Here is a 15894-nt window from a genome sequence, read left to right on the forward strand (position 1 = left end):
CCAAGTCCAGTTTGGGATAAAAAAAAATAAAAGAGTGAAAATTTATGGGGGGTCACCAAAGACTGAAATTCAATATCTATTACCGTTTGCGCTCCAGGCCGGTGACAAGTTGAAAAACGCGTATTGTATAACTATTCTTTCTTTAAGTTCCAGCACCACAAATTACCACTTGGGGTAAAAAAAAAGACAGTAATCTACATTTTTCCACCCATTTGTCTTTAGTTCGCCTTTTCTGACTTCTCTAAATCAACAAAGAGCTCCATAGAAAATCCTCCCGAAGGAAATTTCACCAGGGGATTCCCTATAGAAATTTTACCAGGTACCACAGGAATTTTCCTCCCCAAGTCCCGAAGATTAGCCATCATAGGACTTCGAATGGAATTGCTTGAGAAATTACCCACTAAACAGTGGAAATTTCCATAATAAGGGTTTCCATTGGAATTTTCTTTTTTCGGAAGACATGGTAACTTCCTAGGGAATTTAAATTGAATTCCTAGAGAAATTTCTACACGCAGAGCGTGTATGTGCAATTTCCATTATCGTTCTCTAGGATTTCCCACCGAAATTTCACTGAGAAAAAAAAGAGGGTGCGATTAACCTTTTTTCTTGGTAACTTTAACACTTTTTAGGTGTAAAAATATATCAACATTTTTTAAAGTTAATTTTACACCTTTTTAAGGGTAGAAATAACATGAAAAAGGGTACCTTTAACCCTTAATACACCTAAAAAGCATAATATTTACACCGATTTCGGATCAATAAATGCAGGATAAAACTAACATTTCCGGAATGTTATTTTAACTTTTTCGGATTTCTCTGTGTTCAGTATTTACGTTATGGCTTTTCTCCCTAAAATCTCCGGACGATTTTAGCAATGAGAATTATGGTGGAATCTCTGAAAAAATTACCCCGCTGAGGTGTCGACATTTTCCAAAGAGATCCCTTTAAATTCCTTTGGAAAATTTTCCTTAAAAATTCCCTTGGAAAATTTGACTGGGCTCCAGTGAATTCCCGATGAATACAAGGGTAAATTTTATAAGGAAGTTTCTACCGGCATTCTTGGGGATTTAAAGGGGAAATTTCCTCCTAGTGATCGGGAAAATTCCCTGACCATTCCTAGAGAATTCCTCCAAATTCTCCAAGGAAGAGTCTTCGAATTTTCCAGACCATTCTCGAAGATTTCCCAGGGAAATCAATGGGAAAATTCCTTCCGGAGATATATGAAAATTTCATGGCGAGTTCAGGGGAAGTCCTGGGGGAAATTCTGTAAAAGTTAAGCTTATACTTCGGGCGAGATGGTTTTCTATTTGTAAAGTTCATATAGAACATTGAATATTTTATAAATAAATAGGGGAATTCAAGCAGCCGTGTGGGGGAGCGCCATACACGAGTCGTCAATTGTGTAACAAAAAGGATATCATAAAATAAGGGAAAAATTGAAGAGACCTTAAAGAAAAAGATATACATGGATAAGAAATAATAAAAGAAAAAAATCGAAAAAAGAAAGAAAAAATTTGGGGATTTTTTTTTGGTTTTCCCCAATGATTTTCCAGAGAATTATCCTCAAGTTTTTTCGATCTTTCCCAAAGAGTTCCCAGGGATTGCTTTTAGAAAAGTCCCCTAGGTTTTCCGATCCCTGACTTTTCAGGGGAATTTACGGGGATATCCCTGGGAAAAATCTCTCAGTTTTCCACACCATTTTCGGAAAGTTCCCCGGGATTTCCTTAAGAAAAATCCCCGTTTTCCTGTGCCGTGTTACCGAGAAATTCTCAAGGAGAACCTGAGGGATCTTCTCCCCCTAAGTGGGGAAGATTCCTTAGGAAGTTGCGTAACATGCTAATTCAGCTTTGTTACTTGGCCTCTCCCTACTTTTCTCTAATAAATATCCGTCGGAGAATTTTCGGTGAGGAAATCATGACACTTCTTGGGGATTGTCCTATGGAATGGAATAGTTTTTTTTATAGGGAGACCTACTTCTCTTGCCAAAATTAGCGTTCGAAAAGCACATTTCTCATTTTAAATAAAGAAAAATTGTCCGCGACGAAGTTAAAAAGAAATAAACTTCCTGAGTTTTAGCACTTCACAAAGCTAGTGGACACTTTCCCATTTCTTTTGAATTATAGAAAAGATATATTAGAGGACTGGTACTGCAATGTAGCACATCGAAACTCATTCAAAATTAAAAAAGTGGAAATATTGTGCAAATGAACAAGGTGGTAAAATTTGGTATTCTGGCCGGCGCGAAATTATCTGATAACCGTTGCAGTGGCGTATCTAGATACTTATGCGGGGGGTGCGGTTGTACGCGAAGGCGCCCTTACCACGGTAAAAATTGTTCGAGCGGGGTGGGGGCTTACTGTTTATCAGTATCATTGACTATACTATATTCCTTGAAAAATATAGCTTTTAATTTTGAGTTTAACTGGTTTAATTTTGAAAATGCAGTGAAATTTTAATTGTTTTTAATAAAAGTTAAACGCAAAAGTGGAAGCTCTCCTTTTCAAGCAATGTAGTACTCAATGTTCATCAACAGTAAAAATCAAAAATTTTGAAGAATAGTGTTTTGATTGAGATTATTTTGAAAACATGCACAGCTGAAGCATGAAATGGTAAAGGTTGTACAGAAAACATGCACAGCGGTTAGACTTCTTAAACCAGATGGTGCTCGTCAAAGCCGGTACAGCCGAGTACAGCTCAAAAATAAAATGGATAAAATTGTGCATAAGTCCTGCATAGCTCAAACAAAATTCAATCTAAATTTTTAACAGTTTTCTGAATCTTAATCGTTTTATGTTTAACAGCTGTGCGCGTTTTCAGCACAATTTTAATTTAATATTTTGAAGTATGTTTTCATTTCACCTCGAAATTTTGAAAGAATTTAAGCACAAAATGCGTTTTAGGAGCCAAGAAGAGCGCCAAGAAAGCTCTGCAAGAAATTAGGCGCCCCCAAAAAGCACCTGAAGGAATTTAAAGTGTCGTTTTTATTTCAACGTGAAATCTTTCAAAAATATAAGGGCAAAAAAGTCTTTGAGAGCTTTATGGGCGCCAAGAAAGCCTTTAGAACAATTGAATGCCCCAGGAAGTCAGGGAATTAAAAAAGCTTTTCTTTATTTCAACGCGAAAATTTAAACTAGGACCACAAAACTAGAGGAGCGCCCTAGAAAGTCTCGTGAAGAAATTAAAGTTTTTTTTATTTATTTCAACGCGAAATTTTGCAGAATTATAAGGACAAAAGGCATTGTAAGAACTAGAGGGGCACTCCAAAAAGACTCGGAGTCTATTTTATTAAAATCTTTTTTACTTCAACATGGAAAGAATAAAGAGTCAGGGTTTAGTTGTCTAAAAAAAAGGAACATCGGCGCCCCTGGAAGCTCGCGCCCTGGGCGCACCGCCCCTCTCGCACCCCTTTAGGTACGCTACTGAACCGTTGCTAACGTTGTTAAATTGATTTTCCATAAAGTTTTAACTTATTTGAATTGATTTTTGATAGATTTCTATTAAATTTTAAGGTTGCTTGTCGCCGTTAAGACGGTGATGGACTCATTGCATTTTTATGTAATTATCCTTGATGAATTAAGTATTGATAAGCTTTTTTCTTCAGAAAAAACACGCTTTTTCATGTAACCTAGTCCACCTTTTGCAAAATATTTTAATCTATTAAAATAGACCTGAAAACATTGTATTATAAAAATTTGGGTTACTTCTCTAAAATTCTTTTCATTAAAATATTTTACTAAATAGGAAAAAAACCCAAACTTACTAATTCAATGCAGGAATATCCGCTAAATTACTTATTCACTTCACGATAGGGTTTCCCTCATAAATTCAATTGATTTCACTGAAGAAGACGCACTTTTTTCTTCCTGTTCAATCAGAAATTCTACTAGAAATTTATTTCTGCCATTAGTCCGATAAACATCAAATTCAACCCAAAAATGTGGGTTGAAAATACCATAGAGATAATAGAGTTGTTCAGACGCAATCCTTTTTTTCCGCAAATGCATCATTAAATGAATCCCCTTTCGAAATATCGAACACCAGACAAACCAAAGCCCTTCTACAAAAAGCCAGAGGACTCATGGCAACTGTGCAAGAGCTACTTTTCACCAGACCACGAAATATTTTATTAGCAATTGGGCGATATAAATCCCACCCGAAAAAAAAGGTAACAAACCACACACGCAATATTGTGTGACTCTGCAGTGTGATTATCAAACAATTGGCTACAGCATATTATGCAGAATGACGAAAAAGTGCCATAGCATATAAAATACAATTTTCCAATGGACAAAACTGAAACTTGGTGAGGAGAAATTGTAATGTGGAATGAATCGGAGGTGCTACATTTTGGAGTATATCTGGAAATTGGTCAAATTTTAAATTAAACTTGAATGTTTGCGAGTCAACATGGATGAAAATGAGAATTGTAATTCTTTTCAAACATCCCCCCATTCTCTGCCCCATCATCACGTCTGCATGAGAGTGTCAATAATTCAGATTGAATTACGCTCGAGGGGCTTTTTTTCGGGGGGTTACTGCAAAGGAGGAAATATACAAGGAGACAAAATGGGAGCACATACATATACTACTGAAGATATTGCATAAAGATTAATTGAAAGTGAATAAATGTGAAAATTCATTGATTAGGGGAAGTGCTCATAATTTTGGACAGTTTCTAATTTTGGACACTTTGAGGGTAAAATTGGACACTAAAAATAAATTGATTAAAATTATGGATTTTTATTCCAATATTTGATGAATAATGAATTCTATCTAAATATTTGTTCTTTTTGGAAGATTACAACACTAAATACGTTAAATTTTGAATATGATTTGAATTAAAATAGCTTTGTTGAAACTTCAGTGTGAACAATTGCTTAAGAGAAATATGACAGAACTTCGGCGTCGTATGTACTTCAGTCTTTTTTAGCTGGGGGGGGCAAATTTCTTAGAGATTCGCCAGTGAGGTGACAGGAGAAAGTGCCCATGCTTTACACGGTCCCAAGCTTTATAATGACTAAATTTTCCCTATGTTTCTCAATAAATGCGAATAATCTCTTCTATATTTTGAAAACTATGGGAAAGTCTCTTGTGTTTAAAATATATTGCGGAGTCGTATTTATTCAGAAACATAGAAAAAAATTAATCATTGTAAAGCTTGGGACCGTGCAAAGCATGGGCACTTTCCCCTACATCTTTTTTTGGACAGGTGTTTTTCTCACTAAATTTCGTGAAGTTTTAGCTTGTGTGATAACTAGTTTGGACAAATGCCTGGAGAAACAAAGGAGCGTCATCTCTACGAACGAGATGTAGAGAGAAAAGCCTTAAAATACTCCCGAAAAGGCCAGGGATTGCGCAAATCCGAGCGTACTTGGATTACCGAAGTTAACTCACTTTAATGAATGATATGGAAAGTTTCTGGTCTTCTTGTGACATTCAATGGTTCCCTTAAGCCCAAAATAGACACAGGGATTGACTTAGGAATCAGCTCGAAAAATGAGGATTGGTGTCGATACACTCAGGGATCAGCCCAAAACTTGGAGAATCAGTCTGGTCTTCTAAATACGTGAGGTCTAGTGAAATTAAGGGGATTAGGCAACATTAGCGCCAGTGCTGAAAATAAAAAGCTTCACTTTAGGTGTTTTTGGATGCTTTTCGAAATGTCAATTGGGTGAAAAAACATGAAGAGTAATGGTAAGGGGTCTCGGTAGCTCAATGGGCAAAGTATTGGCTTTGTGACACAGAGGCCCTCGGTTCGATCCTTGATCGAAGCGCATCCGGTGTGTAAAACAGTTTTTCACCGTCCTTAAAAGCTACAAACTGAACGCAAAAATATCAAGAAGGAAGTATGATAAAAGATAAGGGAGCAAAAAAAAAGGATTTGTGATGGAGCAAAAAGAAAAATGATAAGGAGAGATGATAAGAACAAACATATGGGAAAAAAGAAGAACAGATGGAACTCGTATGTAAATAAGAGTGAGCAAAATGGCTATATGGACCTGATTGAGTTTGACAGCAAAAGACATAAAAAGACATAAAAAGAAGAAGAAGAAGAAGAGTAATGGTACGCAATGTAGCAAAATCTTAAAATGCGTTAAGATTGGAGTAATGGGAAGGTCAGAGGGCATTTTTCTGTACAAAAAATCCATTGATATTGTACTTAAGAAGTCTTTCAAGTCTTTCAGCAATCAAAGTATGGAGATTTAATAAAAATTTACGCTGTAAACGCTAATCTTTGATCCAAAATCCTCAGTTTATGATAGTTTTGGCTGATCCTTTACTGCCAAATTTTTCAAGCTGAGTATTCTCCAGGATCAGCCTGTGTCTATTTTCAGCATTAGATAAACAAGAAGAGGATTTGGTAAGATAGGTTCTTGAAATGGTGAAAAATGAGCATCCTATTGAGGCGGCGGATTAGCTGTCCAAAATTACAAAGTGTCCAAATTTACAACCAAGGTGTCCAAAATTAGAATCAATTTCATCTCTACATTTCAATTCATTTTTAAACGTATTAAGACTAATTTTAGTGAAAACAAAGACGATAAACTTATTGCTAAGTTTCTAAACAACCCTTATAAAAATATAGTAACAAAATAATTATTTTGTATTGAAAATACCGAAATTCAAACTTAGAACATTAATACTTATAAGCACCCTGTCCAAAATTGTAAGCACTTCCCCCATTTAAAGATTTTTTTATCTATAAAAAATTGAAAATGTGTAGCTGTTTAAGAATTGCACATAAAACGACACCAATATTTAAGGTTATATTCATTTTCACTACTCGAACCCAAAGTGAGAGCAGTTATTTAAGAGCTGAAAAAAGCTTAAAAGGTAAAAGTTATCAACTTCCGGCCTTTGGCGACCCCAAATAAAAAAATACTATATCCAAAAGTTTTTGCTAGAGATAATAAAATTTCAGAAATTTCACAGCAGTCGCCACCTACGGAAATTCATGAAATTTCTTGAAATTTACCAACTCTAGTTTTTGCCAAAAACCATTTTTTCGGTTTTTCTTAAAATTGTCCCAAGTTTTTTTCGATTATTTTCGGATATGTTTGGTTAAATTATTAACCGATTTGGATTTTTTAGAAAGGTATGAAAATTCAAATCTGGCTGCACCTGTCCTAATTGGTAATGGATTGGTTAAGTACCGGTAATTGTATGATTTTTTTTGGATTTTTTTTCGGACATTTTTTTTCGAAAAATGTTATATTTTTTCGAATAATTTAAGGAATCCCCAGAATAGATTGTGAATGTTTTATGAACTTTCATTTAAGCTTTTTTTGTAATGAAAGTTCCCTGTAAATCTTGTTACAAAATTTTCTGCAAATAGTCTACATCACTGAGAAAAAAACGACGGTGCGATTAACATTTTTTCCTCAGAAATTTAACACTTTTTAGGTGTAAAAATATATCAATATTTATTAATGGTAATTCTACACCTTATTAAGGATAAAGTTAACACGAAAAAGGATAATTTTAACCCTTAATACACTTGAAAAGCATAATATTTACACCGATTTCGGATCAATAATGCAGGGTAAAATTAACATTTCCGGAATGTTATTTTAACTTTTTCGGATTTCTCTCAGTGAGTAGGGGAAAGTACTCTCACTTCGAACGTTCATGCCTTCGAATAATGTGAATTTCTTTTGTTTTTCGTAAGAAATTTACACTAAACTATTACGGAATTATCAACAATTGATGATAAGCCAACTAATATTTAGTAGAAATGTGTAAGCCTCTTAGGAAAACCTAAAGAAAATTCATATTATTCGGAGGCATGAACGTTCGAAGGGAGAGTACTTTCTCCTAGTATATTTCACGCAGCAAAGCTAAAATAATCCCCCTGGAGATATTTCCCTCTTGGGTTTGTGAAATTTGTTCATAGAGATGGAAAGGATAGCTAATTGTGTGAGTATTTACCTTTGCATTGATGGACTCGTGCGATCTGGCTGCCTTGGGAGGTTCATCCGTTCCACTCACAGAGTCATCCAAATTAATCTCCCAAGCAATGCTGCCCCTCTTGCTGGGTGTAACTGGTGCCGAAAGGGTAGGTGGTGGTGGTACCACCGGGGGCGGTGGTGGTGGTGGCAATGATGTCTCCTCGAGGGAATCATCTGAGAAGTCATCACTGTCACTGGTACGAGTTCCCACACCGGCTATACCATCGAAATTGATGGAATTATTCTTATTATGGCCATGTCGTACTTTGATACGATTCAAATTGTTGATATTCTTCTGCATTATAATAGAGGATGGGGGTGACTTTGAGAGGAGCTCCTGCTGCTGCAGCAATTGCTGGGCGGACGGAGAATTGCTTATAATAGCTAGAGGGGGATTGAGATGATTGCTCTCATCCGATGATGCCGACGATGCCGATGTCGCCGAATCCTGTTGATCATACTCCAAATGGGATGAATTCTTGCAAATGTCACGATGTCTCTCCACTGACGATGATGTATTGCGTGATACACGACGCGGTGAAGAGGCACGTCCCGGATAAATCGTAACAGGATGCTCATTCACAATTGGCTCTACATCAATAATTCAGTTTTGGGCATGAAGGTATTAAAAGGAGAATCACAAAAAAAAATTGGCGCGACGGATAAAAAGGGCAACAAGGAATGAACAAGGAAGACACCCAAATAAAAAGAAAAGAACATGACATTAAAGCACAGACATAGTCATTTTCTACCATCATGCAATATTCTGTTCCTCATAATATCTCACCTGGAATTTTTCCCACACCAACTCCACGTAAGACGGCATCGTGTACCGCACTTATTCCAATTCCCAAAATTGTCTTCCCATCCCCACACTTGTCTACAAAAGCCTCTACTGCTTGGTCCTTCATTCGACCCATGCCAAATTCACGTGGTGGACTAGAATTGGGTAAACTTCCATATCGACTCGTGGCAACGGTCACAGGACGTGCCTTTGGCTGCAAAATATTCAATCACACTCATTAATCATCATCCGTCTCCAGCCGGCTTTTCCATTTGCCGCCGGCACCAAACAAAGGCACAGAAAAGAGAGAATTTCCATCAGGATTCATGAATTGCAGACGCGTTTTACGATATTGAGGAGGAAAAGTCTAGATTTATAAATTAATTGATCCATTCACCTCCTTTTGATAAAACACTTTGTGTTGAAAAACTGCATTGTCATTCTCTCGCGTAAAATCTATTAGCAACCATTAGTTGCGAAGGGAGCGTAGCGAATATTCAGGGTCCAATGAACTTTAAACACTTTAAAAAAATTTAAAAACTATAATAGAACCTATAAAATATGTAAGGACATTAATAAATAAATGAAGAAAGCACTCGTTTCGCCCTGCATGACTTCTAGGTTCGACTCTCACACGAAATCTGCGATAAGACATTTGATATGTCGATATAACAAAAGGTTAAAGTTGCTAAAATCAAAGAGAATGAATTTAAATAGGGTAGGGGGAAGCTTTGATGTTTCGCATATACGCTACCATCAAACACTTCGTATTTCTTCCGTATTCCTTTATGAATCTCACATATGGCTATATATTTTAATAGCTACTCTTAAATCCCACCTCTCCTGAAAAAATTGGGTGTCTAATTCTTTTTTCCTAGTTTCAGGAAACAAAAATTAAAAACAGGTGCAAAACTGTAATTTTAATGTGTAATATTTTGTACAATATTGCACGATTGATATCACTTTTTTGGAAAACTACTATCACAGGATGTAGAGGGGTTATTAGGGTTTAAATTTGTATAAAAACCTCTTGGAATGAAGAAGGCCGTTTTTGTGGGTGGAAAAAAATTCGCAAACTTGACCCATATTCATCGATCGGATATTAAGAATTATTATGTATCGCATAGTGAATCTGGCAACACTATAATTTTAATGTTCTAACATAACCTCACTTGTGTGTTGCGGACGTCAAGATGCAACATAACCTTCAAATTTCCACATACATTTTGGGGTTGCCAAAGTGACATTTTCATGGAATTTGAAAATCAAAGAAAGAAAATGGATTCCTCAGTGTATAAAATTATGCCTTTTACAAATCTTCATAAAAGTAATATTAAAAGATATTATTCCTCACATAAACTATTTAATCAGATAGACTAGAGTTTCGTCTAAACAATGATGTGTAACTTTTAATGTCGGGTGCAAAATTTACGGTGAAAATGGGACGTTTTTGAGTGATGTAAATTATATGCGAAAATAGAAACTTGATTGAACTATCGGACAAATCGCCATTAAATTTTCATTTTCTTCTAGAGAAAAATGTGAGGATTTCCCAGGATTTTGTGAGATAGGATTTTGAACCTAGTAAGTAAGAGGTTTTTTTGGCATAGTTGGTGAATTGATACGGTTCGTGTTGTAGTCAGAAAAAATTACTTAACTTGGACATCATTTTTGTATGCGAAACATCAAAGCCTCCCCCTAAGTGTGCCAAATTCGGGCCAGCTTGCATTTCCGGCCACCTTTTTTGTTCCTCTAATTTCCATGAACTTTTAGATTTTAAGTACTCTAGAGATTATACAATGCAAAAGAATAACAAAAAATGTAGCTTTGACAAACGAGATGACGTGTAAAAGATATTGGAAGAATTCCCGAAGGGCAAGGAACTATGAGAACGAAGGTGGCCGAAGTAGGGCACCAAAGCTATGTCTACATTTTTATTCATTTTAAAATTTTTTAAGAACGATTTTAAAGTAAATAAAGACGATAAACTGTCTACAAAGTTCTAAGCAACACTCCTAAAGTAGAAGAAATAATAAAAAAAATCAATTTGTATTTAAAATATAACATTTCAAACTTGAGACTTTGGCGCTTGCATGAAACTATGCCGAAATTTGCCTCACTTACCCTATTGAATTTAATTTTCTTTAAAATTTTTCCTAATTATCGCAGAACAATACCTTTGAAAACCGTTTGCACATGAAAGTGAAACCTTTTCAAAGATCAGCCGAGTTCCACCTTCCAACTTACCCAACTGCGATTAAAAGGGGTGAAAGTTCAGCTCATTAAGAGACTAAAGAAGAATTACTATGGCAATCTTCTAGTATCAAATTACTAAGCAAAAAGACCACTTGTAGTACGCATAAATTTATAATAAAGACGCCTTTAAAATAACACTATAACTGAGCAATAATTCATTATATTGATATGTAATTAAATCTATCACGCTTTCAGATTGTGGAAATTGTCTGAAAAATCAAATTTAATTAGTATTTAATTCAGATCATTATATAATTTATGAAACCCAAATTATGACAAATGGAAAAAATCATTTTCATTTTACATGTAACAATCTCAGATGCTAATTGAATCAATTATAGATCGATTTTTACAAATTTAAATTTTTACAGATCAATATTTATTTTCATTGACCAAGAGGTTTTTACCTTGAAAGTCTATTTCTTATTTTTTGCGAGACTAAAGTAAAAACGAGGATGTGGCATAAAGGTGTTAGTTAAAGGAATTCACTTCTATCCTTTTATGTTTAACTATTTTTGACAATTTCAGCAAGATCATTATTATTTTCGTAATATTCATCATAATATTCCTTTCAGTAACTTGATTTTATAAGATGTTTCCTTTGCCTGACAATTTAAAAAACAACATCCACCGCGGGGCTTCACATTAAAAATAGTGGGCGTGACTTTAAGGGGTTATGTGGATCAAAAAGACAAAAAACAGCATGTTTTTCTCCAATATTTTTTTTTCAACATAATATAAAATTTATGTATTTTAAACTCTTGGGCATTCTAAAACTATCATTTAAAAATTTTAAAAATTCAGCCTGTATAACTTGATTTCCAGAAACTTATAAAAAAACATACTTTTTGGAGGACAAGATTTCTCGGAGAAGGTTCATCTGCATTCTTAAACTCAAATATTTACTGTTAGCTCATGAGTACTAGGGGAATGTAGGCATGGTTCGCACAGAGTGAACCTTCAAACGATGCGAATTTTCTCTTTGTTTGCAAAGAGCTGACCACCTACCATTTCTTATCTCGTTTCATGAGCTTAATAATGATCTATCTTATGGCTAAGAAATGACGAACTACCTCTTTGCAAACAAAGAGAAAATTTGCGTTGTTTGAAGGTTCACTCTGTGCGAATCATGCCAACATTCCCATAACAGATGAAAGCTGATGGAAAAAATAAAATTTAGATTTTTGAGTGAATTCTATACGAAAAATACTATTTTTACAAATTTTACACCACGTTTCATCTTGTAAAATAAGTTGTGATCAAGTAGGGGAGACTGGGGCCAAATTTGTCAATTCTAAAATTTTAAAATTCGATATCTTCCAAGAGAAAAGAGACCAAGGCTCCAAATTTTTATCATAGTTTGCCTTCATGGACCTCAATAAACGGCAAAGGTTTTAAGGAATTCGAGCAGGGAATATAGAAAATAAAAAGTATTGAAATTTTGAGCCCTGTTTTTAAAATATTTCCCCTTCAGGAGATAACAATTTTCATCGACTTACTTTCCGAAATTGATGCATTAGCGTGTATTTGCTGTATAATGTGGATATCCTGAATACGAATCGGTTGTTCGTTTGGGAATTTTTCAAAGTGATTTTCCTCCAGATTCAGATTTATCAAAAATTACCACTCGGGGCAAAATTTGCCAGAACGCATGGGGCAAAAATTGGCAAAAACGAATAATTCCGACATTTCACACACTGGTAAAAATAAAAGGGTCAAATTGACCCTTTTCAAAAGGATGGATCGTATTTGACCCTTTGAAAGGTTCACTTTTGTATCTCTTGAAATTTAGTATGCACATTTATCACGAATAATCATGTTTTATTGTAAACTTATTACTGATATCATATTTCTCTCATCTGAGCGAACACCAAAGATCACTTTTTCATTGTTTTTTTATTCGTTTATTCCGGAATTAAATAGATGTCAAAACCGTGACCCTTTCGAAGGGTACCTGGTGACCCTTTCAAAGAGTAAAATATGATCCATCCTTTGGAAAAGGGTCAATTTGACCCTTTTATTTTTACCAGTGCATGGCTAAAAGGCACATCCAATCACTGGTTCTGATTAAACTGCAGATGATTTCTGAGGCAGCACACTTCAAACAGGAAGAGTTAAATTATTTTTGGAAGAATTCCCAAGATCGTGTTTTTAAGGCTTGAAATTTTCTGAAGATCCATAAACACAAAACACTATCCTCCACCTTTCTTCCTCTGTTTTGCTATGTGACATTTACTCGGCAAAATTCGGTCAAACAGCTTTTGGAAAATAATATGAGAAACATATTTCTGGTTTAGATATTTCAAAGTGGTCTGCATAAAGTTATAAAGGAATAAATTTTCTATCAAAATATCTCAATTGGATATTTCTTTCATTCACGAGAACTCGTAACAAAGCGAAGAAAAATGATAAAAAATAACCCACGTCTGGACAAAATTTGCCCCAGCTGTTTTGAGAATTTCCACAAAATCATCTTTTGGAAAATGGCTCGGAAAGCGCATTTCCTTTCGAGTTAGAGGAAAATAACTTCGGCAAAGTTGTAAGAATATGCTAAATAGAAATCATTCAGATTCGCTGATAACTTGTGGAAAAATATAATATCCGTTTTGGCAAATTTTGCCCCAGTCTCCCATAAACATAAAATTCTTTATTCAAAGACTATTTTGACTTATCAGATAACAGGAAATATTTGCATTTTTGATTTCAGATGAACATATTCCGAAAAATGTTGTTCACCGAAAAGTAAGTTTAATTTTTTGTTCGAAAAAATTTCTAAAGTTTAGGTTTCAATGGTAGAATTTTTAAATTTTTTTAATGAAAATTCTAAGAGATTGAATTACATAAATTCTTTATTATGCTGGAAAAAATACTGTTACTTTTAGTGTTCTTGACCCACGTAACCCTTTAAGAAGTGTCACGTGTGACAACACCAAATTTTGGCTTTTCCTTTATATTTGTTCTTTAAGATTTATACGTGCTTTAATGAATAAATAAAAAACTAAACTGAATAAAAATATTATAGGGGCGTGTCCTATTTTTTTATGGGTACACTATTTTAACCGTTTAACCTTTTAAGGACGATAAGAACACCGGGGACAATGGAGTCTTATAAAGAATGTAATATTATTTTCGTTTTTTTTGCCACGTAAGAGAAACTGGAGCACCATCAAACATGGGGTAGCAGCGAATACTAATTTTTATTTTCTAAACTAAATGGACTATTTCGACAATTTCTTCAGTGGACAAGCACCCCTATAGTACGCCTATAAATTCCTATAGGTCTTGTCCTCTAAAGTCTAATATCAGATTAAGAAACTGCAGTGTTCGGTGCTACCCCATGTTCGATGGTGCCCCAGTTTTCCCTATTCTTAAATTACGATTTTATCAATAATTAAGAAATTAATGAACTTCAAAACTTTTTGTGACTTCACTGCTGCTATATTTATAAGAACGAAAAATATGTTTTCTTACTTTGAATTTATTATTTTCAACATTTTCAAATCTATATTTTAAATAAGTGCAATGAATCTAATGTTCCTTACCAAAAATGCTACGTGTCATGACATTTTCATTGAACAAAATTTTGGTTTTTAGGTAAACAACTTGTCTATTGAATATTTAAATACACTCGTAGATTTTTTTTATTTATAATATATACACAGAAAAAAATATTTTATAAAATTGTTCGTAAATGTTTGTGAAATCCTATGGAGGACGAAATGCTCGTGAATCATATAACCCACAAACAAGTTCGTAAAATTTTATATTTCTTTCAAAAACATTGTTCGTAAAATGATCATTTTTGACGAATATTTTTTGTACTTTTACAAACATTTGTTCGTAAATGTTCGTAAACATACAAAACAATGTGCGTAAAATTTTGTCATTTGTTCGTAAATTTCTGTTTGTCTGGGAAAAATGTACGAACAAATCTGCCAAACAAACAAAAATTTACATAATGTACGTGTTCTTGGTTTGAATTTCATTTAGGTAAACAAAATTTTTATAGGATGAAAGTTTACAGTGCTCAATTCTTTGGCTCAGATCGTCATCGTATTATTACTTTTATGATATTTGAGTTCTAAAGTACAATTTGACTGCAAAATTTATTTCAAAAATTATTCATAACGTTCATAACATTTAGCAAAGAATCTCTAAAATTCCTAAAATACATACTACAAATTTCTTTAGTGCATAACTTGGTATGGCATATTATAGCAAACATTGGAAGTTTTCCATATCTAAGACATCAATTGTACCAAATAAAAATATAAAAGAAAATTTATTATTATTCTCCACCCTCAGAGATATTGCATTTTTGCTTGATTGTACCATAAAAGTATTTTCTTACTGTAGTATATTTCAGATAAAAATAATTTATCAATACAGAGGCCCCATAATGATTCAATTGCACTAAAATTCGAAGATATGAGACGCTATATAGGAGAATTTTATCTTTTTAGCCAAAAAAAAGATTTTACTGGGGTGTAATCGCAGCATAAGAAGAAAAATATTATGCAGCAAGTGCAGAATTGGAAATATAGACATTTGCAAGGAAAAAAGTCAGTATTTTCTTTTCTTTTTTCAACCTTATCCTTCAACAGAATATGCTGAAACATACAAATTGTCTCCTTCACAGAGCTTAACAGAAAGAAAAACGTCTCAAATCGAATTTAACCAATATTACTTCAATTGATTCCTTTTGCAGAAGTTACAATATTTCACGCAATATTCCTACTACATATAATCCCTGAGAAAAAAAGGAGAGAACGAGCAAAGACGAAAGTATGAATGGTGAATGGAGTGAAAGGATTTTTACATCTTTTGACGATCTCTTTTTTTCCTCTTCAACATTTTCCGCCTTTCTTCCTATTTATCCCCGAAAAATACATCCAATGGAAGCCC

General features: G+C 34.2%; 1 protein-coding gene across 2 annotated transcripts in view; it reads right to left on the minus strand.

The window, feature by feature from the left end:
* Positions 1-15894, minus strand: part of LOC129807262 (uncharacterized) — a 200427-nt gene that overhangs the window by 73026 nt on the left and 111507 nt on the right. For both annotated transcript variants that reach the window (XM_055856409.1, XM_055856408.1), the window contains exons 7-8: positions 8737-8947; positions 7930-8540 (exon numbers count right to left, since the gene is read on the minus strand). In XM_055856409.1, coding sequence (XP_055712384.1) covers positions 7930-8540; positions 8737-8947 — 822 coding nt within the window. The remainder of the gene's footprint in view (positions 1-7929; positions 8541-8736; positions 8948-15894) is intronic.

This window comes from Phlebotomus papatasi, chromosome 3 (assembly GCF_024763615.1).
Source record: "Phlebotomus papatasi isolate M1 chromosome 3, Ppap_2.1, whole genome shotgun sequence".
Taxonomy (NCBI): Eukaryota; Metazoa; Arthropoda; class Insecta; order Diptera; family Psychodidae; genus Phlebotomus; species Phlebotomus papatasi.